General features: G+C 47.8%; 1 protein-coding gene and 1 long non-coding RNA gene across 2 annotated transcripts; one reads left to right on the top strand and one right to left on the bottom strand.

Annotated features, from left to right (window-relative positions):
- Positions 1 to 484: 484 nt before the first annotated feature.
- LOC144164332 (tauPI-stichotoxin-Hcr2d-like) lies at positions 485 to 6,779 on the top strand. The gene is made up of 3 exons (XM_077694836.1): positions 485 to 641; positions 2,443 to 2,538; positions 6,471 to 6,779. Exons 1-3 carry the CDS (start codon positions 590 to 592, stop codon positions 6,647 to 6,649), a joined length of 327 nt encoding a protein of 108 aa, XP_077550962.1. The 5' UTR covers positions 485 to 589; the 3' UTR covers positions 6,650 to 6,779.
- Positions 6,780 to 19,907: 13,128 nt separating this feature from the next.
- On the bottom strand, positions 19,908 to 25,289 carry LOC144164090 (uncharacterized). The gene is made up of 4 exons (XR_013321044.1): positions 25,167 to 25,289; positions 22,317 to 22,422; positions 20,066 to 20,144; positions 19,908 to 19,977 (listed from the first exon to the last, which is right to left on the bottom strand). It is a non-coding gene; the product is annotated as an uncharacterized LOC144164090 (long non-coding RNA).
- Between the last annotated feature and the right edge of the window lie 330 nt (positions 25,290 to 25,619).

The raw sequence follows: 25,619 nt of genomic DNA, 5'->3' as shown, positions 1-25,619 counted from the left end.
GGCAGAATCGCCGTGCGAGCGAAAATGCGATGGTTTGATATGCGATGGTTTGATATGCAATAACTCCAGTAATACTCATCGCTGTAACAAAAATATTGAAGGTGGTGGTTACTAGGGCACTGATTTACCTGAAAATACTAACACCCATGTACCGGCAAAACCTCTTTCAGGGCTCTTTTAATAATCGCTTCGTCTCAGTACCCGTCGAAACTATGTAAAATTGGGGTGCACCTCTGATTGAAGTGTTTGACACGAAAGAAGCGACAGACTTAATTACAGAAGTTTTCACAAAACTTGCGTTATAAAAATGTATTTGGCCTTTTTGAAAACTTGCAAACTTCAATCCTATACGTTTTATCAGACACATAAACGCCGATATGTTTGTTATCCTTATCACTGCGGACGCCCGCAGCATGAATTTACCTTGTTTCGTAAACTCATCCGATGGGACACTCCTTGTTATTGAAAGCCGGGAATTCCGAAAACCTTCACCACTTCCTTCAATTGTCTGGTACGAGTATATATGACGGAGTTTTCTACGGGAGAATAAGAGCTTACGTTTCTTTGTTGGCAAGCATTCGCGAAAAAAATGAAGGCTTGTCTGGTCTTTGTCTTGTTGGCTTTGCTTGGAACAGTAGCCGGTGAGTTCGGTGATGTTTTCTACGTTTTTATAGGAACTCTTTTCACCGAGAAGGGTTTACTTTCCCGCAACCAAGTATCTGCGTACACCTCATCAGTGTTTTAATCTGCCTGGTTCAGGGGATGTCCCAAAGATGGATCATGTTTTCATGTAGCAACTGCAATTTTAATCTAAAGGGATGTCGGCAGCTTCGCGTTTCATGTTCAGGTATTCCTAAAGTTTTCTGCCATGCTTCAAGTAGCCTTTGTAGTCGGAGCACCTGAATTTTGCGTCTTGGAATGAAACAAGACTAATAGTATGATGTTCGCAGCGACAATTTCGCAATTGAAAAATGTTATAAACGTCGAATTCATCCGTACGCCTTGTAAGGCGGTGCTCCAAGTGTAAGAATTACAATAATTCATCTGGAAGGCAGAAACCTTACGATTGCAACAGTATTTTGTTTCTGGCGTTTCGGATCTCAAGGTATTGATTAAGAACAAAAAAAACCAAAATTTCATGCCAGGGGCATACTGCAGGATGTTAATGTGTTTTTATCTAATGTATTCATGGCTGTCGTCATAAGTCCCTGCCTACACTTGCATAGGAAGGATAGCCAGACCATAATTGCCGACCAGTGTTTGACGAGCACGATCTAAAATTTGTACTTCTTTGAGACCATCATTATAAAATATTGTACGTAGTGAGGTAAGCCGTTCAGGAATGGAATGGGTTAAGTTCCCCTCCTTCCTTTACATTAGAAATCCCCCAATATTTAAAATTCAATGCTATTCGTATTGTTTCATTATTATGAAAATAGCGACGACGGCTGCGATTTGGACGGCGGTCATGAAGCGCTTTCTGACCCCTTCAATTCCCAGAAACAAACACTATGTAGTTGGGATATAAAATTAAGCTATTAAAATGTGAATACTGGACATTGTCTCTTGTGGACAATATTTTATTTTAAGGGCATTCTGTGGTTTTTGTACAAAATAGAAGAAAACTAAGCTTTTGTTTATTAGAGCTGCTGTGAAAGTACTGTCACACAAGCTTTTTTGGGTTTGTGTTCAAAACGATGACAAAAAAGACCTTGTGAAAACTTGCAAAGACTCCTAACTTGTCAGGTTATTTTTTTCCTTTTATGCGTAATAGCTTTTCTATATTCTTTTTTTAAAAATCGCACGTCACGCGTACAATTTTTAGTGGGCGCCTGAGGTTTTACAACAAAACTAGCTAAAACCAAGATTTATTATGTCTGGATTACAAACGGGAGCCTGGAGTTTATGGTATGTGAATTTAACCAATTGGCTGACAGAAACACAATAAAATCAATAAAGACCTGGCCCCACACGGCGTAATTGATTTTATAGAATCCCCCAAAAAAGTTTGTGAGTGATTTGGCAAGTAGATTCAAACCTAATTCAGGAAGCCATTAGTTTACAATAGAGAAACATTCGTAACAATTATGGACATACACCGTGAAGCGGGCATCGACAAATATTCGTCGTAAGCGATTTTTTATGGCAAGCAATATCCAGAAAAGTGTGTTTCGCATATCCAATAATCATAAATAGCAAGTGTAACACCTTGAGGTCGCTTGCTCATCACTCTGTTTTAGCTGCCCGTAATAGCAGAAGCACGATCATAACAACATTACCAAGCAAGCCTCCTCACATTCAACAAAAACGCTTGTCTGGACTAAAATATTTAGTACACTCGTTCGTAAATTGTGCATTGAAATATTCTATATTTACCTGACTACGAGCGCCGTTTTTGAGAAGTCAACGTATTCTAACTAAATCGCGTTTTTGTTCGTACAGCCTTCCACAAGGTGGCTCCGGAAGTCGATGACATCAGCCTTCCCGCAGCAACTCATGTTTCTGCGCTTCGAGGTGGCAAGCTGCCTTGGAACGCACGTAAGCATCCAATTCTACAAATTGGGCACTAATAATTACCGTGTTCAGCATTGCTTACGCCTGCTATTATTGATACAATTATTAGGAGACATTGCGTTGTAGGCATTTGTCATTGACACGAAAATGGTAACCAGCTAAATGCCTCCGGATTATTTGAAAGCGAAGGCTATTGACGTCTGGAGAATTGGGTACCTGCGACAGGCAAGGAACACTGGGTTGTAGCCAAGCCTATTTTTCGCTGGAGGATTGTATCACATCGGCTTCAAGATACTGTAATTGCTACCCTGCTACAAATGCAAACTTACATACGGAATATCAGTAATTATTCATGTCTTTACAGGACTTGATTGGGTTGCATTTCGCCTTTAGCTGGAAGTATCTGATCTACATTCCGTATTTCGTAGATATCAAAAGCAATAGTGTACGGCCCCCTGGTTAAACCCGTGAGCAAAAAGCCACACCTTGAGTTTAAAAAACAGATCTGTCTAGATGTGCAGCACTGCTGATACCACACTGTAGTCAGGGTCCAATTTGTTTCGCGAATCTAGGCGGCAGCTTGTTTGAGTGTGGAGCACGCCGCCGTAGTGCGTACCTTTGCGAGCACAAAGCACCCCTCCGCATTTAGAATATTACATCGGCAGCGCACAAAGAGAGCTACTTATCGTCGTCTGGTCACACAGTACTGGCGGCTTTGGCCGCGATACTCCGCTGTAGTACCGGGCACGGTATACGGGCCACTCTTCGCAAACAACACCCTCCTTCAGAGTATGCGAGCTCTTTACCCGTTTTAACCGGCCCGTGTTTAATCATCAGACCCGATAACGAGTGACGCCTATATAATTATTTGGCTAGTGCCTGAGTTACAGCTGTCTGTCTGACTGTGGGGCCACCCCTACGCATGTCCGGTAGCTACAGTGGTGTAACCTAGAGAGATACATGCCGTGGTTTTACATGGAAAAACTTTGGAAAAAGCATGCCGAAGTGAGCATATGATAAAGGCACGTTTCGTATAGTGAAGGGCAGCGTAGTAGGCAGACAGGCTACTCAAGACGTCTAACCAGTACCAGCTCGCCCAAAGGTCGATCATTTAGGGAGTTTTCGGTGAGACACGGTTTTCGACCATCGATGCTAGGTTAAGATTTATAAACCCTCTAAGGGAGAGAAAGATTTGAGAATCGCACCAAAAGTTCCGGGTGGGGTGGTTTACCCCGCAACTAGACTGGTCCTGGGGTAAGAAAAGAATCTGGACAGTCGTGGCTCGGAGCATAGGAATTAGACGGGGATTGAGGCACCAGAATGTAGATTATAATTGCAATTGGAACATTGCTGTATTGGTACTCATGTAACAAGCTAAGTTATAGAATATATGGTATATCCTCTTAAGACACAAGAATGCGCAAATACGAAAATCTTTTGTAACACACTTTTATTCGATTCATTATCCTTAGAAATAAACGCCAAAAAATTAGAATAGCAAGAAAGCAAACGAAAGTACCAGAATTTGATGGTACCCATTTCTGTACTCTGGGTTTCAGTGATTGTGGAATGCAAGGACCAATATTTTCAGAATTCTACAATGCTTCAAAAATACTACAAAAATGGTACAATACACTTATTTGGTTCATTATCCATAGAAATAAGTGCAAAAAATTACAATAGCGAAGAAGCAAACGAAAGTTATGAAATTTGATGGTACCCAGTGGGGTACTCTGGGTCTTTTTACCCTGTGGACGCATTCGAGCGCCCGCGCCCGTGAAAGCCATTTTTGCCACCTCGCTCTTCAGAGATGCCTGAACACATCGCGCCACCTAGAGGGGCTTAGTGAAAGCAAGGGGACAACTTTTGACGTGCTAATTTCGAACGGGGGAAAGCTATTGCCTTTATGGTTATTTGGGTACCCCGGGACCGAGGAGGATATGCATTTTCGCTTTCTTTGATCATATAAAAAAAATCAAAGCCACCTTGCACGACAGCGCAAGACTGATGTCACTGCACAGCTGTGTTCGTCTGAGTAAGGTAACCTCGACGACACGATATATTCACTGAGAACCATTCACCTTGCTTATATATGGCGCTCCTCAAAAGAAGACCAAATGAAACGCAATGTAAAGGCCATAAGTGCTTTATTTGTCACTGCCCACTTCAGTCTTCGTATACTTAATCTTCCGCCGCCCCAAAGTGTTCGTCAAGCGCTACCTTAATGCTGAACACCTGCACGACGTCTTCTTCTTTTGGCCTATTGCATTCCCGCATCCCACGGTGGCACGCTTCTGGCAACCCACCTCTCCTTAAGGAGTCCGGATCTTCTTTGGTCACCCCATCCCCATCTGCGCCGTACAGAATCGGAGAGCGTTTTGCCGCTGCCGACACGGCTCTACGGGAAGTGATGCGCAAGGGTAGTTTCCCTTGGCAGCGTGAAGCGAGTGACGACAGAAGCAGACGACAGACGTTTTTCCGCGGATTGTTATGAAAAACAAACTCTTTTAGGAGACCAGAAATCGTCTCCACTACATTAGTACGAGGAATCAATAAAGATTTCATAGTCAGATTAATAAACCATACTTTGATAGCGCCACGCTTCCTCTCGTACTTTTGTAATAAAATACTGACGAATATTACATTTTCTTCTATTTGTAAACGATCCTTCAGGTAAAATGTTAAACCGTTAACCCGCTGCGAGGGAGGCAGCTCTCCATACACCTCGAAACTGGGAAATGAATTCACTATTTCAGGAATGGTTGCTAGGTAACTAAATTAAACATTATCATTGCGGTCTGCCGGATTAATTGAACAGTGATTCCATACAAATAGGAGCCTATTCCTGGCTTATCATTTGGGACTTAATTTCGGGATTAATACAACACCAGTTATTGCAGATGATTGCTTCTTTTTCTCACTGTGTAAGCCCTACGTGCATAACATAAAAAAAACTGAAATTCGTATCGGTGCACTGTGCGTTACTTTCCAGAATTTACTCTGCATTAATCACTTATTTTACCGTTTTTAAACAAGGAGAGTTAAACTATATTTTAATACCCAGGACTCTCGAGCATTCATAATATAGTTGAGAATGTTGCTAATTTATCATTGTCATTTTATTTGAACGTTGCATTTAGAGAGCGAGAAAGACATTTAAGGTGTCGTTTCAAACGTAAAGGACCAGTTAAAACCTGCCGGGAAAACCGCAAATAAAGCCACACAAACAAAAAACACACGTTCTGGCCCCACACGCTATATATGATTACTTTTATGTCGCCTTGTATATACAAGAAACTTGCGTTGCTTCCTTAAAAGGGTTAGACAAGCGTGAAGTTCTACAGCGTGCCACAATGTGTTCTGTTATTTTTGGCGTGCGCTGCGCTGCTGACGCGGACGTTTGTTATTTGTAGAATATACAATGGGGTACAACTACACGGTCTATAAGCTATCCATGTTAATCAGCCTAATCTGCATGTTTTCAACCACAGAAGTTTCTACTCCGGGAACTCTAAGCATTCTGTTACGCACGACCAAAATCTGGTCTGAATGGTTGGAAATGTCTGGCACGGATGCCAAAATTTTCATTCAGCTTGCCCAGGAAATATTTGGGAAGCGCAGTGAAAGCGGAATTCAAAAGTCTCACAGGCTGAACGATCGTCTTTTATTGCCAAAGCTTGGCACCAACTGTGCAAAATTATTCTTACGGTGCGCACTTGGAACGTCACCGGGATGAGCAGCATGCACTAAAACCCACGAGCACTGTTGGTTGTATATAAATGTACCTAGATAGTACAATGATTTCGTTCATACTTATAACAATGATGTTTTTACCAAAACGTGGTTAGCCTAAGTTGCCCCGTCGATTCTATTTCGGGAACTAAGCGGTGGCTGATGCTTAATTAGACTGCCCAAATCAGCGAAAATGACCATTGCAACGGCACCTTTCCATGCAGCGTTCCGTGGTATGGTGTGTCAGCTGCCTCCGCACACCGGACCATGCAAGGCCGCATTTTGGCGCTTTTACTACAATGCTGCAGAAGGTGTCTGCCAACCCTTCCTTTACGGCGGATGCCAAAGCAACGGAAACAACTTTGAGACCATCGAGCAATGCAAGCAAGCCTGCGGCGACTAGCAACACTTCCCAATCAGACCTCGTCCATATGGCCAGCCACGCATGCAGGCGTAATTTTGAACTACTATGACAACACAAGTGGTGGCCATATGTCCAGTAACATTCAAACAAATAAACACGTTTGAAGCGACTTTTTATTGCGAAATTTACCACCGAAATCATGATGAAAAAGGTGCAGCTAAAATATTTACGAGAAACAATAAAGCCACAACAACTATCTGTGCAGAAGAATAGCTTCCTATGCCCTTTCTCAAAAGGAATACAACAATGGGAATTTTTGTTTTTGTATAGCCTGAATCTGCGCTATCTTGCCTACTAAAAGAAATATTTTTGGCTAGCGGTTACATGTTGAATCACGTTCGAGGAATAATGCGAAATCTAACACTAACTTGACTAGGTATAAAAGGAAACACTCCACTAAAAAAAGAACAATTTATTTAAACGTGCTTTATGTCAATGCGACTTCTGGTCATTAAGAGGAAATAACTCTTTCCTATCTACTATTCTGAGGGCTATCAGAATGCAGTTCCAAGAATATGCTTGGTTTGTACATAAACTATACGCCGGCTGTTTAAGCACCGTATATATCTAAAACTTCCTACAGCGCAGACGTGACCTCCTCGGCCAATTAAAATGAACCACTGACACACACCTTACAGTTAAATTCAAAATATTTTTGATGATCTACCGTTCGTTCGCGTGTTTCCTTTTTGTCATTGTAATCGCTGCCTTTCTTTAGCTGGTTTTCGAATGCTAGAAATGCTTTACCCTGTAAGGCCATACTTTTGCCGCAGGACTGTGTAGCACCATCTCCGGCATTTGAAAATTTTCTGTATCCACAGTGGCGCACCTCACCTTCCCGATGCTGTTATTGGCCTTGCTTTCCGTAGGCAATCTCCTCCAAACCAAACAGCATTCAAGGATTGGGAAGCATATTGAACCCTATCATACTTGGCTCTTCAGGCACTGCCTCTGAGGCTCAATAAAAATGTGCCATTGGTTTTGCAGCTGCACTCCATTGCACCATTGCGGTGTGTGCTGAAGGTTTCATGCCAACAAGGCCGACCTGGGCATTTAAAAAACAAGAACAGTCGATCTAGACGGACCTCTGGAGGGTTCTCCTCACCAGCTATATAATTCTGCTGCATCCCACTCCCATACAGCCTCACTGAGAAAGCAAAGCATTTTGGGCCCTTATACAACATGGCTTAATGATTATTGTTGGAGGTCATTTAAATCAATTCACACAACTAAGACAATAAAATGTTTTAAAGCAACCGCTGCGAATGCCTGTGCACTTGTGTGACCCGCGCTGTTCAAATGGTGGCGTGCCTTGAGTAGGATATTGCAAATTATGCCGATGAAATATCTGAACTTGAAATAAAACTAACCAATATCATTCTGTAACTTTTAATTTTAAACTTTTCAGCGGACAGTACAATAGGACATAGCTCTGGGGAGGTTTAGAATTTAAAATTTGGAAAGCTAGTCCGATAACGACGCAGATAGATAGCTGGATGGTATGTGAAAGTCGAAAGCACAGAAACAAAGTTCACTTAATGTAGGCAGTAGTGAATTTTCGATACGTTTTACTGGGATTCGCAAGGCGCCGATCATCACAACCATCATTGTCATGATCATAATCATCATCGTCATCATCATAGTCATAATAATTGTCACCCCAACCACCACCACCACCATCATCATCACCACCCTATATGCGCCTGCTGCAGGGCAAATGCCTCTACAATAGAGCTCCAATTATCCCGGTGCTGTGGTAACTGCCACCAATAAACCCCCCCAATTTTTTGAAAACTCACCTGGTAATCTACTTTTCGCCCGCCCACTGCCGCGCTAGCCTTCTCCAGAGATCTAGTCTCTTACCTTTTATGGCGAACGGTTATCTTGCCTTCGCATGACATGCTTTTCCCACACCCATTTCTTCTCATTAATTTCTACTACTATGTCTCTAACACGTGTTTGGTTTCTGACCCACTCAGGTCTCTCCTTGTTCCTTAAAGTTAGACCTATCATCTTCCGTTTTAATGCTCGCTGAGTCGCCCTAAACATAAATTACCCTTTTAGGAGCCTCCAAGTGTCGCGCCGTTAGTGAGTACCGGTAAGATGCAGCTGTGATACACCTCCTTCTTCAGGGACAATGGTAGGCTGCCATTCATTATCTGAGAATACCTACCGAATAGAGTCCACCTATTTTTATCCTTCTAATTATCTCGGCGTCATATTTTGGATCCGGTGTCGACACTTGGCCTATGTAGATATATTCGCTTACCACTTTCCACTGCCGCGCCGCCTGTCGCATACCACTGTACTGTCGCGAGGTTACTGATCATTACTTTAGTTTTCTGCATAATAATTTTCAGGCTTACGGTTCTCCTCTGTTTGTCCAGTGCGGTAAGCATGGTTTTCAATTCCTCCCCCGAGTTACTTACAAACGTCATCAGCAAATCGGAGAATACCGAGGTATTCTCCATTAACCCTTACGCCCACCTGTTCCCAAGACAATGTTCTTAATACCCCTTGTACACATGCTGGGAATAACATTGGAGAGATTATGTATCCTTGGTCGACGTCTTTCCTTATATGTTATTTACTTCTCTCCTTATGGAGGACGATTCTAGCTGTGGACGCATTGTAGATATCCTGTATTATTCTTACGTACCGCTCCTCTGCTCCCTGATTCCGCAATTACTGAATGACTGCTGAGGTTGCGACCGAGTCAGATGCTTCTCGTAATCTGTAATGGGAATTAAGGAGGTGCGCCATCTTTCCTATCTCTCTCGGCCAGCGGCGAAGGCAAGAGGGGGAGGTAGGTCAATGTCTCCCCGGCGGCCGCGCGGTTCCTGCCTTTGGAGGACGCCCCTCAGAGCGGAGGCGCAGCCGAGCCCCTCACATGACCGGTTTGTCAGTAGTTCCGCGCGTGCTGGACTGGGGCCGACGACGGAGAAAAGCCCTCTTTGGATACCAGCTATCATCAGAAGCCATCAACTTGGTGCTTCGTTTGGCCATTCTTTGTCCGCGCTAGCGTCAGTTTCTCCCGTGGAGATCAGGGTGGTCTTGGCGGTGGCAGAGCGACGCGCCCGGCGTTCCTTACTGCGGGGTAGTAAATGACGGTGTAGGCGATTTTCGTGTCTTGTGTGTTCCTTGCTGTTCACTGACGCGAAGCCATTTGGCGGTCCGTGGGAGTGTTCAGTGGAGCTAGCCTCGCCGCCGAGGATCGAGTGCGAGCTTGGTCACTGTAAAAACCCTGTTCCCCATATTTTTGGCGCCAAACGTGGGGTTCGTGTTCAACTGAATTCAAGGTTCGCTAGTTCCGAGAACGAACCTGGTACAGGATTATGAATGGCGGATTTGATGCTGCTGGCCTGCCTTTGTGGTCACGGCCGGGAGGTCCCACGATGCTCTGCCTCAACAGCGTAGTCCGCAGCCGCAGGAGCAGCTCGGGTCCCTCTTCTAAAAAGTCCCTATACAACTGCGAATGCCGGTTGCGCGCAAACGAGAGTTTCGGAAAGTTCCGTATTACGCGAGCGCTCTCCGTCAGATGACAGCACGCATTCAACCCTCAGGCGTCGGGACTAGCCGTATGCTTCAGTGAAGCCCCATACTGCGCGTATCTCGTGCAAGTCGGTACGCCGGCGCCTATAAGCTAAGGAATGTCTGCAGATGCAGCTTCCATCCCGAACGCTCTCGCAAGTGCCAAGTAGCAGGTGCTGCAGACAACGCGCTCACCAGCTCCCAGGGTGCAGCTATGGGTGTCGACGTATACCGGTTACAGCCATCAAATGAGCGCCAACGCTTTCCTGCTGTCTCGGAGCCTTTACTAGCAGGCCACCGCAGGCCTGGTCGACCATGCCGCTCCGTGCTAACGAATGATAGGCCATACGGTGCGCGATAGAGCACTTCTGAGTGATGTTCGGGGAACTCCTGCCCAACGACTACCTCCCGCGGATGCGCAGGGAGTTTGAATCGCGCACCCAAACACCGGATGAATCGCTGGTCGCATATGTCCGCGCGATGCAGGAGCCTTACGGGTATGCTGAACCACATGCCCGGATCGCGCAGTGGGTTGATCGGGTCGTCAGGCCATGCCACCCCACCTTTGCCTTCTACTTGAGGAACTGCAGGTGCAGGGACCTTAACGAGCTGGCGGCCGTAACTCGCCGCGTGCAAGCAGCAAATTACGGCTGCACGCGCGTATCGGCCGCCACCGCCACCGATGGAAACACCAGAACCAAGCTGTACTTGGCGCGGCGTTACGGGCAGCGGTCCGGCCGAGCACGTTTATATGTTGATACCCCGCCAGCGAGAAAAGCTCGCTCTCAAGGACCGAGCTGGTTCCCAACTCGTATGGGTTGCGCTACGCGGATGTTATTCGCCGGAGTTCCTGCCAGGCTCACGAGCAGAGCACAAACAAACCGGTCGGATGATCGGTCATCGAACGCGCGCCCAGCTGGGCTTCCCTACACGTGATCGCCGTTGCCAAAGTCGTCTGCACCCGCTCAAAACTCGCCCCCGGATAACCGGATGCGGCCAGCTGGCCGTGAAGCGCCCGAGCAGCCTCGAACAGGGCACCGAGCCGCAGGAATTTCTGTTCGCTGTTTCAAGTTCGGCCAAGTTGATGTGTGATATGAATATGATGTGATGTCGTATGATGTCATACGATGTGACATATATGACATATGACATATGATGTGATGTCTTATGATGTCATATGCAATATGATGACATATGATGTTAATCTGCCCTGGTGGGCAGGGAAATGCAGCGGGAAGCAGGTGATTGCGCGGGCGGCTGATAAACGCGCCCTAGAGGCAAACATCACCACGCCCACCGCATTCAGAGGCGACCAGTGCGCCTGATTCTTTTCTCGACCTCGCAGATTCCGGGCGGAGGTCTAAGGCATTGCTGGACACTGGGGGGGGGGGGGGGGACAAGAATTTCACTGATCGGGGCGAGGACGTTTCCCATCCCGAACGCAAATCCGTTCGGCTGCGCGGGCGGACGATGCCGTTCCAGCTTGCGTGTGCTGATGTTACGTTAGGTTGTAACGTACGCCTCGTCCTCCGTTGGAGTCAGAGTGTACAGCGAATGCGTTTCGTCCACTTGCCAGGATTCACTGTCCCAGTCATTCTGAGGAAAGACTAATGTCGAAGGTTGGACTGGTCGTGGACACCGACAGCGGAGTCTATCAGGAGGGCCCGTTTACGTCACTCAAGCCGTTTTCCGAGCCACCTCCCGCAGCGAGGTCGCAGTGTGGGCGCGCAGGCGAAACGTTTCCCGCGCTGACTGAAGGAGAAGCTTCAGGCGCATTCATTAGCCGGAGCGCGCCTAAACCTCCGAGCTCGGTTGTTGCTGCTCCCACGGCTGATTTCCCTGTGCAGCAGGCGTTACACCCCGAGATCAGCGCGAGGAATTACGCGCGCTCATAGCAAGTGCTACCGAGCTGACCGTAGCACAGCGTGACCGCATCTTGTCGTTGTTAGGTGACTTCGGCGAGATATTCAATGAGCAGGCAGGTTGCACCAGGTCGGTGCAGCCCTGCATCGACACCGGCAATGCTCCACCATCGAAATTCAATCCCCGGCTTGTCATCCCCGCCAAGACGCAGGCAACAGAAGAAGCTAAGGAAGAACTGCTGACAGCAGGCAGTATCCGCTGCTCGACGAGCCCTTTGTGGTTCCCAGTGGTGCTCCTTCAAAAGAAAAGCAGCAGCCGACGCTTTTACATTAACTATGAGCGGCTGAATGTGGTCCCGGCGAAAGATACGTACCCTTCCCGAGCGTGGACGAGATCGTCGCGAATCTCGGTGGCGCAAATACTTCTCCATTTTGGACGCCAGCAAGGGGTACCTCCAGGTCGAGATTCGTCCCGGCGATGAATGCAAGACAGCGTTCACTTGCCATCGGTGCTGTACGAGTTCGTAGGTATGCCCTTCGAGTTTTGCGGAAGTCCCAGCACATTCCAAGGCTTGATCGACCAAGTGCTCGGGGAGGTAAAATGGCAGCATACCCTTGCCTATTTGGACGACATCGTGGTCTACTCCCATACCTTCGAGGAGCACCTGTCCCCCGAGAGACGTCCTGGGAAAACCTCAGGGCGGCTGGCATCACCATCAATCCTGCTAAGGCGCAAATATACAGCGCTCAAGTGAGTCTGCTCGCCTATCGGATCGAGCGCAGACAGGTGTCCCCCAATCCCGAGAAAGCTGGGGCAATCTTGGAGTTTCCCGCGCCGAAGGATGTCACCGCTGTTCGGCGCTTCCTAGGGGTTGTCGGCTATTGTCATGTTATCTACTATCTCTGTTGTGGCTGCGCGCCGGGGTGCGCGGGCCGAGATGAAGTTACTGGCTGAATTGTATAAAACGCGACTGTGAAATAAACACGGGGCTTTTTCTTGGTTTTGGCTACACAGGAGGGGCGTCAGTCTTTTGCTCGCATCACCGCTCCCCAAGGAGTGGCCACGACATGGTGTCAGAAGTGGGATGAGCCTCCTCTCCTTCGGTGGCATTGCGGCATTCACCCTGCACTCGGTCATACGATGACGAACCCGGAAGCGGCAGCAAGTTCACCAGCGACCGCCGTTCCACGGCCTGCGCCGTTCAACTTCGACAGGACTTCCGAGTGGCCACAATGGAGTATGTCCTTCGATGACTACCGCTACGCATCAGGGGTCAACGACAGAACAGAGGAAGCCCAGGTGAGGACGCTGTTGTACACCATCGGCAGGCAGGCCGGGAAAATTTTTCAGACGTTCGGCCTCACGGAGGAAGAGTCCCGAAGCTACGCGTGGGTGCAGACAAAGTTTGAGGCTCATTTCGTGGCCGCCAAGAGCATAGTGTACGAAAGCGGAAATTTTCATCGCCGAAAGCAAGAGCCCGGCGAAAGCGAGGACAAGTTTCTGACAGCCCTGCATGAACTAGCCGACCGCTGCAAATTTGCAGAATTCCGTGAGCGCATGATAAGGGACAGATATGTCGTATGCCTCCGAAACGCACCGCTGTGAGAAGCTCTAGAGATGGATGCAACTCTTAGGCTAGCGAACGCTCTAGCGAAGGCCAGACTCAAGGAAATAGTTCACCGACAGCAAATGGAAGTTCGGGCTGACAGCAACGGGGACACGACTGGCGAACTGGGCACCATTAAACGGACACCGAGTGAGCCTTTTATCAACCAGGAGGGGAGCACCACCGAACAGCAACGACAGTCGCTGCAGCCATGGTCACGCGAACACCGCCGACCACCAGGGTGCCGGTTCTGTGGACTTGAGAGTCATGCGAGAACCCGGTGCCCCGCACGTTTATCGAGGTGCCGTCTTTGTAAAACCAAAGAACACTTCGCCGTTGTCTGCAACAAGTCCAAGGAAAACAACCAGGTGGGCGTGTCCGTGCTAGATGGCTAAGGACAAAATTTTTTTCTCGGGACACTCGGCCGCTGTAATGCCAGATACGTGGAAGTGTGTATTAACAATGTACGCGTATGTGCAAAATTTGATTCGGGAGCCGAGTTCACTGTCGTTCCGCCCGATTTCCCCGGTGTTCCGCCTCGCATAGACAAATCACAAGCTGTGTTGAGAAGCGCCGCAGATGAGCACCTTGATGTTAAGGGTTCCTTTCTTGCTAATATAGTTTGGAAAGGCAAAACCGCGCGACAAACAGTGTACGTTGTAGAGTCACTGCATGTGTTTTGCTAGGGCTTCTAGCAATTGAAGCCCTCGGTGGGATCAAATTTCTTTATGCTGTTGATGATAACAGTACGAATACTTGTATCCGCAGCTCTTTCGTGACCTGGGCACGATGCCCGGAGAATACAACATTCACATGAAGGAGGGTGCGGTTCCCTTCGCAATTTTTACACCTCGACGAATACCCATTCCGTTAAAGGACCCTATCAAACTAGAGTTGGACAAAATGGTCGAAAGTGAGGTCATTCGGTACGTAGACGCTCCGACTAAATGGTGTGCATGAATAGTGCCGGTAGTAAAACCATCAGGGGAAGTGCGAATATGCATGGACCTAACCCAGCTGAACAAGAGCATCCTAGATCAACAGTTTGTGTTCCCAACTATAGACGGCGTCCTTGGGCAATTGGCGGAGGCCATATACAGGGTGTTGCGGCGATAACTGGAACACTTTAAAAAATTTTCCTGAGCGATCCGCCGCTCTGTTCGCGCTCAAACTTCACACAAAGGTCGCATTTTGTGGTCTATTTTGTTTGACACCGGGAACAACAACGGTACTTACCTGTTTATTCTGAAAATAAATAAACACGATTTTCGCCTATGGGAAAATGGCCGCTGATTTGGACGTGCGAGCCAGCGCAAGTTGATGTTGGAACGACGGAACCACCTGCAGAGTGAAACGCATGTTTGGGATTCACGTACGGAGCCAAATGGTGCAGCAGACGATCAGAAAATGCACCTAGAAATGAGCTAACAGACGATCAGAAAACCCGGTTTTCGGGCTCGCACGTCCAAATCGCCGCCATTTTCCCATAGGCGAAAATCGTTTTTATTTATTGTCGGTCGGTCTCGGCTGTGTGCTGACGCAAGTGCAGCCAGACGGCGAAAGGTTGCCTGTTGCGTATCACTCTCGGTCATTAACACCAACGGAGCAACGGTACGCGCAAATAGAAAAGGAAGCAACGCTGGCGCTGACATGGGTGGCAGAAAGGTTGGAGTGCTTTTTGATAGGGCTAGAATTTCAATTTGAGACGCACCACAAACCGCTGTATCGCTGGTGGGGCAGTCGCCGAATGATGGGCTGCCCCCTAGAATACAAAGGTTCAGATTATAGCTCATGCGATTTTGCTTTTCGGTATCTTATGCCCCAGGAAAGCAGATTGGTACGGGGCACCGTGCAGGGAAGCTGGTTTAGCGATGGGAGAGCTAGGCTGCAGCGAAGTGTCGAGCCACGTAGAAGGCTGCATTGGCGAACTCAAAATTTTAGCACACTGGAACGAAATGAAGTTGGCGCATGAAAAAGACGAGACTTGCCAACAACTTCACTGGTATTGTAGGGCAGGCTGGCTCCGTTGCGCAAACGTTAGCAGTTGGCTGAGACGTTACTGGTCGCAAAGAGCAAACATCCCGATATGTTACGGTGTGCTTCTGCATGGGTCTGGTTTCGTGGTTATTTAGAGTCTGAGGAGTGAAGTGCTCCGTTCATTGCATGAGGGACACCAGGGCATTCTGAAATCTCGCGCAAGGGCCCGGGAATCTGTGTGGTGGCCAGGTCTTAGTGCCGAGCTCGTAGCTTTGGTTAATAGCTGTCGGGACTGCGCGATGCTGCGCGCTCAAAAAGCCGTACCGATAATGCCATCAAAGTCTCCCAGCTTGCCTTGGCTAAAGCTAGGAGCTGATCTTTCCCACTTGCGCGGAAGAGACTACCTTGTGGTCGTAGACTATTCTTCTCATTATCCGGAGCTTGCCCTATTATCTTCCACAAGCTCCCCGGCGGTCATTGTACAAATGAAGAGCGTATTTGCCAGACCCGGGATTCCAGAAATTGTTGTGACTGACAGCGGTGCTCAGTTCGTGTCTGCAGAATTTGCTGCGTTCGCGGTCAGTTACGGCTTCCATCACGTCACATCCAGTCCCAGGTACCCGCAGTCAGGCGGTGCAGCCGAGCGTACGGTACAGACTGTAAAACGGCTCTTGGAACAATCGGTTGACCCCTACCTAGCCCTCCTTGCGTAAAGAGACTCCCCTGGCCCGTTGGGCACAAGTCCAGCCCAGCTAGTATTGGGCAGACGCTCGCACTCTACGCTCCCGCTGCATCCGAAAAAACTTGTAGCATCAAAGGCTCTGGGTTTCAGGAGCCTTCAACACAGAGACGAGGCAGTGCGGAACACGCAAAGGCTCGACTACGACCGTCACCATGCGGCTACCCCCTTGCCGCCCCTCGCACCAGGGAACCGGGTGTGGATAAAAGACTGCAAAAAAACCGCAACGCTGTTGACTTCAGCCCTGAGGCCTCGGTCGTATCGGGTGCGGACCGATGACGGAGCGGAGCTGGAGAGAAACAGGCGGACATTGGTGGGGTACAGTGAGGGAACCAGCGGGCATGACCCGTCTTACGACTTTCCTGCCACTCCCAACGCTACGGGGAAGTCCGAGCCTTCTACGTTGGATCTAACGCCGGCCGCTCCGCTGAATAAACAAAGGCCGGGTGGTTAAGGGACACGTTACGGTCGCAAAATAAGACGGCCACAGCGATATGGCTACAGGTTATACGTGCACTTGTTTCTGTTTGGGCTTTATAGATTACTGTTGTCTTGAAAACCCTTTAAAAAAGGGGGATATTTTGAGTTCTCTGTTATGTCTGTTGTGGCTGCGCGCCGTGGTACGTGGGCTGAGGTGACCTCACTGACTTAATTGTATAAAACGCGACTGTGAAATAAATACGGGGCGTTTTCTTGGTTGCGGCTACATCGGTGTGGGGACAGTCTTTTGCTCGCATCACCGCTCCCCAAGGAGCGGATACGATAGCTATAACCGCCTATATATCTCGGCTTGCGTGCAGCTGCATGCACCCTTGACAAGGTTAAGAAAATTCACCCTTTGGGATGGGGGAGAGAGGCAGAAAAGCACCTACGCCAGCTGGCGAAACCTGTTGCAGAAACTCTATCGCTGAAAGTGGCGGATCTGAACAGGCCGTTCGTGATCCAGAAGGTTGCGAGTTACGTCGGCGTAAGAGCAGTGCTCCTCCAGGTGGATTTGAAACCACTGCGACCCGTGGCTTTTGCGAGCCGTGCACTGACACCGGTAGAGCGAAACTACTTGGTCACGAGAACGATTGTGTGTCCAGAATCTACGCACTTCGCGAGATTTAGATGTATGTAGAGGGGCTAAAATTCACAATCAGCCATCACATGGCCCTCACATGGCTTTCCTGCCTGTGTGAGCCCAGCGGGAGGCTCCGGTGATGGGCCCTGACATTGCAACGTTTCGAATTCGCTTTCGCTACCGCAAAGGTGCCACGAATGGGGTTGCCGACGTGATGTCACGGGGGCCTTTGGACGAGACCTAACCGGTGAAAGAGGCCCAGGGGGACGCTTTGGGTCAGCGGCCCTTCTCGGCGAGGGACGAGCGCGGAACGCGTGAAAACGCAACCTTCGGAACCTCAGCGCACGCGCATCTCGTCGGGGGAGGACATCCGCTCGAGGTTGCGTTCCGTCGGGAAAAGGTACACGATGCTCCGCACGAGGATTTGTTCTGCCAGGAAGCGATCGCCAGTTTTAGTGAAGAGACAGACCCTCAGGCATATCGAAACACCGGAGAATGACGGACACCGGGAAGCTGCTGGTATTGCGGCTGGCGATGGCTGTAATGTGGCTGGTATTGCTGCGAGTGAGCTGGACAGTTACCTGCTTGACGCCGACGGAGCTCTGGTGAAATACGTGCCCGATAAAAATAAATCAAATTAGTGTTTTGAATCCGTTATCCCGTGCAAGCTCGAGGGTGCTGCGTTGCAGCACTACCACGTCGCAGACAGTCACGGTAGCGCACCAAAGACATGGCGGAAGATTTCTCGGTATGCTAGCTGGCCCGGCACGAAGGCATAAGTATGTAGGTACGTACGCACGTGCCACGTCTGCCAAGAGCGCAATTCGCGAGTCGGTAATGCGCCGGGCTTGCTTCAGCCTATCCTGAGCACAAAACAGTGGGAGGTCCTGTCGTGTGATATGAATGGCAGGGTTGCCAAAATGGGCGACTTTCCGTTTGGGTTGTCGTCGAGACTTTTTTTTGGTTATGTGGATATTTTTGGGCTACATGGCATCGGGAACTATTCCCCACCCCTTTCACCACAACGCGTCTCCCACAAATTGGTGACGCATGGGGTGAGTGCCATACCGATTTACCAGCGTGTTTTCAGGCTTTCCACACGCTGACAAAAAGCGCAATCTGGGGCATTTCGGAGTTACGGCCTTATGACGGAGGGCATCGTCTGGCCGAAGCAAGCCCGAAGCGGCAAAACAAGCCTTGCAGAGGTGATCGAGCGACCTATTTTTGTTCCACAACAGCGAGGCTGTAGTCCAGGACCTCGTCTCCTAGCTCTTTCACGACGGCGCCATAGGCAATCGGAAGCCGGCGTCCGATGATTTTAAATCTCCCGCAAAATCTGATACCCGCGCTCCACAGACAACTATCGCCATCTGGTGTGTTCATTGGCAACTTATCTTTCAATTTCGGTTTTGTTTGTTTATGTGTCTCGTGTGGTGGCGGTGAGCAAGAGAAATTTGAACCGACGGTAGAAGGGAGGAGGAGGAAAAATGGCGTCGGGTTCGCGCCGCGCTCCGCACAGTCGGACTGCTGTAGCAAGCACTTCGGCAGCTCCTGCTGTCGGTTTTTCTGATTGCAGCAGCAGTGAGGGGTCAAGCAATGATGCGGGTTTTTCAGATTTCAGTTAGGACGACGAAGCTCCGGTTCAGGTGCCTCGCACTTCAACAAGCGCTGGCAGGTAATTTTGTTGCGACTCCGCGCTGTATTTATAAACAAAACGTGATTCTAATCTGACGACAGCGGTTTCGGTTTTGTGTATAGGGTCTCGAGAATGTACGGCCGGGATATTTGGCCAAATGCACCGCGCGTTATCGCGCTATCACCTTCAAGATAACCTGGCGCTCGTGTCAGATTAGCGCTGCGGGGATCAGGTGCGATGCTTGTCGAGAGCGCTCGATTTCTTTTCGTTTTTACCTCCGAACTGATAAGGATTTTGTGCGAGGACGCAAAAGAGTATACCGTAATTACTCGATTCTAACCTTATTGAAAATGTGGAGTTGATGGAATCCATCAAACATCAACATGGTGGATTATGGTAATGGCATTAATGATGGCATGACGGCAGATGACTGCATGCTGGCAGGGTGATGGATGACGGCATGCTGGTAGACGTCGGTACGGCGGTAGCTGATGGCATGCGTCGGTAGCTGACGGCAATGGCAGCGTCGATGCTGGCAGGTTGAATGACCGTATGACGGCAGATATGCGAAATTGCACAAAAATGATGACATGAAACGGAAAGGTAGTATGCAATGGCAATTAAAAACTGGTTTCATTTCTTGCGAATAAATTTATGAAACAAGATTTGCAGCAAATAAGCTTGCCTATGCGTTTTGCTCTGTCCATTCATGTTGTGATCATTTTTCTGCTATCCTGCTACAATGCTCTGAAAACTTATCAACCATTTTATGAGAGCTTAGCGGTGTGTGCTGGGGTGCTTAAAAATATTACACAAAACAAACTGGGTTTTAACGTTGAATATATTATCATTAAATATCAAAAACCGTGACTATCTTCGAACAGGTGGGCAGCTGAAAAGAAAAAAAAAACTGAGTTACACACTAAAGCTTATACAATCCCGATCAACTCAAAACAAATGTATATTCACATTTCACATACCTCCTTAAACATTCTGAGATGGGCACTCCGATGTGGTCCCTTGCTCCTGCCATTCCTCTTTGTCATAAAAATAGAAAGCCTGCAGAAAAAGAACATTTTCAACAAATTAAGTGGAAACCATCCTGCTAGGACTCCCTTCAGGTCGTGGAAGGGTGCTCTTGACCGGCACTGCTCTAAAAGGCATCGCATGGTGGCAATGCCTTTCCCGGGAAAAGATTTTAGTAAGATGCAGGCGTGCATGCATGCAACCGAGAATTTCAAGAGAACATGCGTTAGCAGCAGGTGGGAAAGAAGCAAAACACCCTCGTCTAGAAGAATTCTACGCTCAAAGCACAGCCAGCGAATACCAGGGGCAAGAAAATGTAGCTTCAGGCGAGTGTGTTAAAGGTTAGGAACACGTTAAATTGAAAAGTGAAGAAGGCCAGATGACATTAACCTGGTTGGATGCATTGATGCGACGAAAAGAAACGCACACAGTCTTAAGATGAAAGTGCAGACTACACGAACGCTTGCAAAAACTTCAGCAAACGTGTGATGAATTGAGAGAAAGTTCAATACTATGAGGACAACCGAGCTGTGCAAGCACTGAAGACTCTTTTGGAAGCCGCACAACAAGGAGAACGGGTGTGCCAAATTTGCCATGGAACAGATTAGCAATAGTGATAAGGCGCGCTGACTAGACAGGAACCCACGTTGCGGCAAAGTGTTGTGGAAGGCGACTTCTTGTAAAGGATACGAGCATGTGAGGGGCAAAAAACTGCTGACGCTGCCGTGTCAAAGCACGCTAAAAATCTTGTCGGACCTTCTGCAAGAGACTCGAGTAATAAACCTAATAAAGGAACAGCTTCAAGTGGAGGGACAAAGCTTGCTGTCACTAAAAGAACCATACTGCAGCCTGATTACTGACGAAATGTCAATAAAGGAAAAAGTAATTTATGGCTGCCAAGTCGACGTATTTTCGGCCTTGATATAAGCTGTGAACCTTGAACCGGCGGTGCCACTGAAATAGCCTGCAGGCTCCTTTGGTTTGTCCTGCGGGGGCTTTCCACGGCTGACGTTATCCCCTTAGGGTATTTTTTTTACCGGGAACATGAAGCATGACCGGCTCCGTAACCTGAATTTTAGTGTGCTCAACTGTGTAAGAGGTGGGGTTCTTCATTATCCGTATTGTCACAGACAGCCACCAGACAAACAGCGCCATGTTTCTAGGCATGTCGGTTGACAACACACTACAGCATCAGCATGTTTTGCTTCATCCAGCGCGGAAAAATGACCCATCGTTCCTTTTATTTGACCAAACCACCTCATTAAGAACCTTAGAATAAATTTTCTAGAGAGAGAGAGGGGGATGTTTGATGGAATGCAGAAAGTTAGGGACTGTTTTGTTCTCAAGGCCCTCTTTAAGATCCAATAACAGTTGTCACTTGTGAACCCAGTTTGGCTCCTAAGCTGATAGCACATTGAGCCGAACCTGGAAAAAATTAAGCTGTCCCACGCCACCTTGATATTTTCGCCTGTCGTCATCAGCAGCCCGAAGTTCCTTCAGAAAAAGCCCAAAGATCACGAACACGCTACAGAATCGAAAATTCCAGTAAAACAAGCTGAATAGTGCAATCCCATTTTAAGGACCATGCATCTACTCCACGTCTACTCCACATCTACTCCACTCCATGTGATTGCAGCCTGTTCAGCAAGGTGTCTCAAGTGACGCATGACAAAGCTCAATAACACAACAGCCGAACCAAGAACTGTAGCGCGGATGGCTGATTGTGTGGCCGCTTTCCGAATTGACGCCACCGCATCATTGATAGCGTGCACCACAGGCGACGCGGCGGAGGAAAAGAGAGCTATCGTTCTCACAGGCGGAGAGGAGCATTCGGCGGCTGCACCAAAAGGGGGATATCAAGCAGCTGTGTCACTTCTAAATGTTGCATCATGTGCATCCTAGTTCTCTTTTTTACTAAGAACTCCCATCTTCGTGCTTGTGTTTGAGCAGTCCAATGTGCAATGTCAGCAAAGGTTCATGTTAAACAATACATAAAGACGTTAAATACAATACATCCAAATTCACTGATTCCAAACTGGCAGAGCAATGAATTGCTGAAATGAAGAAGCCGACATGCATATATATACAGTGCTATTGGAAGAACAAAGCACTGCACTCTCGGTCAAATTAGGCACGTTCTGGTAACTGAATTTCACAGTGCACGTCATAGCATTGCACTACAATTGTATAGAACTAGGTGCTCACCTATTGTAACCAACCTGAAAAACAGCCAGTGACATCTGATGAGAGGTACATCCACCAAGTAGGGCATGCCAGCTGATCTCCACTGCAAGGTGTAACAGTCAGTAGCCTGCAAGATAGAAGTGAGTGGCAAACAACAAGTAAGTTGCATTAGCCTTAATCCTTCAAAGTTCTAAATGCGATATTAAGGTGTCGAGCAAGGTGTTCTTCACACTCCAAGCGAAAATATGAGAACGTTAAAATACCACGTTACCTGGATGTAAGGATGGCCGAAGTGACTATCACAGCATAGTGACAATGTCAACGATCAAGCTTCTAACTCAATTCTCTCTTTGGAAGTAGATGCCGTTCATTATGACCAGTTCATGTATGCGTAGAAAGGTGGCGAGATGAGCTCTCTCATTGCTATACGGCAAATTGCCTCCACGATTCTGTGACAAAGCGCAGACCTAAATGATGACAACGTTGCCTTAACAATTAGGAAGTGCCTAGCGTTCCGTCCAGCCGGAATGCTAAAAACTGCTAAAGTTCCGTCCAGACTGAACGCCAAATCAAAACCAGCCGATTAGCCGCCATTTCTCATTCTGGGATTTGGTGTAGTGGTTCCGCGGCTGACTACGAACGTTGTAGGCACTGGTTGGATTCTCGCACTGTTTTTTTTTGTGTGTGTGTGTGTGGCCATGGTTAGCGTTGTGTAATAGCAAAACTTCCCGCCCGCATTACAATTCACGCGATGAGAGCAGTCGGTCTTGGTTTTTTACTCAAGCGGCCGAGCCGCTCCCGCTCGCTGGAGCCAAGGCCGACGTAGCCATCGCCAGTTACACCCGATCTCTTGTAATTATTACCAGTAATTAATAATTAACAGTGACTCTGGCTAGTCAGTCAGCGGAAGCGGTTTGGCCGGTTATGTAAAAATCAAGACCGACTGCTCTCGCTGAAATATTGTGAAGCGGGCGTCGGGTGGCGGCTTGGAGATCTGTCCAGATTGAGCTAGAGTTAGTCCGATCATCTGTAATTATTAATAATGATTAATAATTATCAGTGATTCTGGCTAGTCAGTGAGCGGTAGCGGTTTGGCCGGATGGGTACAAATCAAGAAAGACTGCTCTCAACACGAGTTGTGTTTCTTCCGGACGGAACTTTAGTGACAGTTGCCGTTCCGTCTAAACAGAACGCTAGACACAGCCTAACAATTCTGCCAAAGGAGGCTGGAAAGGTTGTGATGAACAGCTGAACAACAATACAAGTGAAGCAATTTCTTTTGTTTCTGAAGTCTCTTCTAGGTGATTGCAGCTTAAACCAGGTCCAATTCTACATCCCACGCAGTGCTTGAAGCCCACATGATGTGTCGGTGCATGTTTTCAGCTGGTACCGTCAATATCATGGCAACATTTTTTTTCCTTCAAAACATGAATCTAATTAAACCTTAATAATGGCCGCGATGTCTTAGGGAAGCATAGGGAACCAGATTTAAGGTGGTGCACACATTAACATCAAACCCATAGAAACGATATTCAAAAATGACACACATTGGTATAGGCCACAAAATTTGAAACGTGACAATAATGCATTACTGCCAATAATGACAATAGCCAGTGCTTAAAAAATTATTGCGATAAGAAAGAGGTTATCCTCTTCTGAAAAATTAAGAAAAAACTTTCAGTGTGATCTAACCATCTAGAAAAGGCTGTTCTCCCCTCTATTCTCTAGCGCATATTTTCTAGAACTATATTTATTTACATCAAGTGGTGTTTTTAACACAGTGTATTCTTTGCTGTGCAATTATGTACACAAGCTACTAGAAAGAGACCTTCGACCTTAACCAGTCCAGAGGAGACCCACTTTTTTTTTTAAGCATTTGCTCTTGTGCGGGGTGCACTCATCCACAGAAAGAGAGCCCAATACAAAATTTAACTGAGCAACACGCGTGGCCGCGAATTATTCGGAGACGGTAGTGAATGTTGCAGTGTTTAAACGCTCCCCATGCGCGGCCAGCATTGCTTATGCCTCTGCACCAGACGCACGATACGCACGTAGTTCCGACGTGGTAGCAAATTCGGGTTGAATGAACGTTTTTGGTGCTACTGATACACATGCACAAACATATATGCGATTATCGAACGATTGGAACACTCAAACATTCACTGCACATGCGGGGCTTGCGAGTGCGACGCCAATTTCAGCCATCGTACCCTCAATCTGAACGCAGAGAGCCTTGTTTGTACCAGTGCACTTTACTGAGTGACCGCTTTGAAAAATGACAATCCCTGCAGTGAAGTGTAGACTGCTATGTGCCTCGGCTAAAAGTTACCTAAAGCGTACCACTCCAGTCCAGGTACGAAAAATGATGCGAAGAACAATTTGCAATTCCTTAAAAAGAACTAATAAAATTGCGAACTCAACCTGGAGCGGTCGACCGCGCGTATTGGCGATCGGTTGTTGCGAGCAACAAACCGTATAGCCAACGTAGCAGTATGATCCTACTTCGCTCAACAAAAAGCCTACAAACGGCACAAACAATAGTGCTCTTCGATTTACAGACTCGAATATACCGCGGATATTCCGCCGGAGTCCGAGGATTCCCCGAAGCCATAAGGATACACAAGAAAATCGAATGCCTGATTGCTTTCAGGGAATCGGTGGTGAGTTCGGGACTGTAAATCGAACAGCCCTACTGTTTCTAGTCCCGCACGCAATATCCGCGGTCGAAAGGCAGATCTACGTAACCCTCAAAATTAGTCGCTGTCAAAAAACATTAGGGCTAACCGACGACGCAAACGTCTAACACGGAACGGAAAAGCCCTGCCAGGTTAAATACACAAGTAAAGTGCAAGAAGTTGACTAGTCACTTACCTTAAATCACAGGCGACATATCTTCGTCGAAACAATAATCCGATGTCTTCAAAACAGCCACAACAAAGCCACTCGACAAGCGCGTACAACTCCACCGTCTCGGCGGCCAGGATGAAAGGAATGCGACGGCGTGATGGCGTGGCGATGTTGCTGGATGGAGCAGTGGAGTACTGAGGCCGGGGTTTCGGTTTCGGCTGTGCCTTGGTGTTTTCGTAGCGCAGTACATACACGGCGCGAAGTGAAGGAAATGCGTCGAAACAAATTCTGGCTTGAACATAAACACATAAAGCAATGTAAATAGAAAGATCAGGTTGCCATACCCAGCAAAAAGTTGAGTTTGTTGGGCTATCCTGTATATGAGCGATTGAGTTGTGGAATAAACCTCCGACACCACTTTGTTGGAAATCACTTTTGGTTAAAAACTACCAAGAACCGGCACATTTTTCGTTTTAA

The sequence above is a fragment of the Haemaphysalis longicornis genome, unplaced genomic scaffold, assembly GCF_048455015.1.
Source record: "Haemaphysalis longicornis isolate Haplotype H1 unplaced genomic scaffold, Haemaphysalis longicornis Haplotype H1 scaffold_13, whole genome shotgun sequence".
Taxonomy (NCBI): Eukaryota; Metazoa; Arthropoda; class Arachnida; order Ixodida; family Ixodidae; genus Haemaphysalis; species Haemaphysalis longicornis.
The sequence above is the reverse complement of the archived record's forward strand: the minus strand, read 5'-3'. Positions and strand labels throughout refer to the sequence as shown.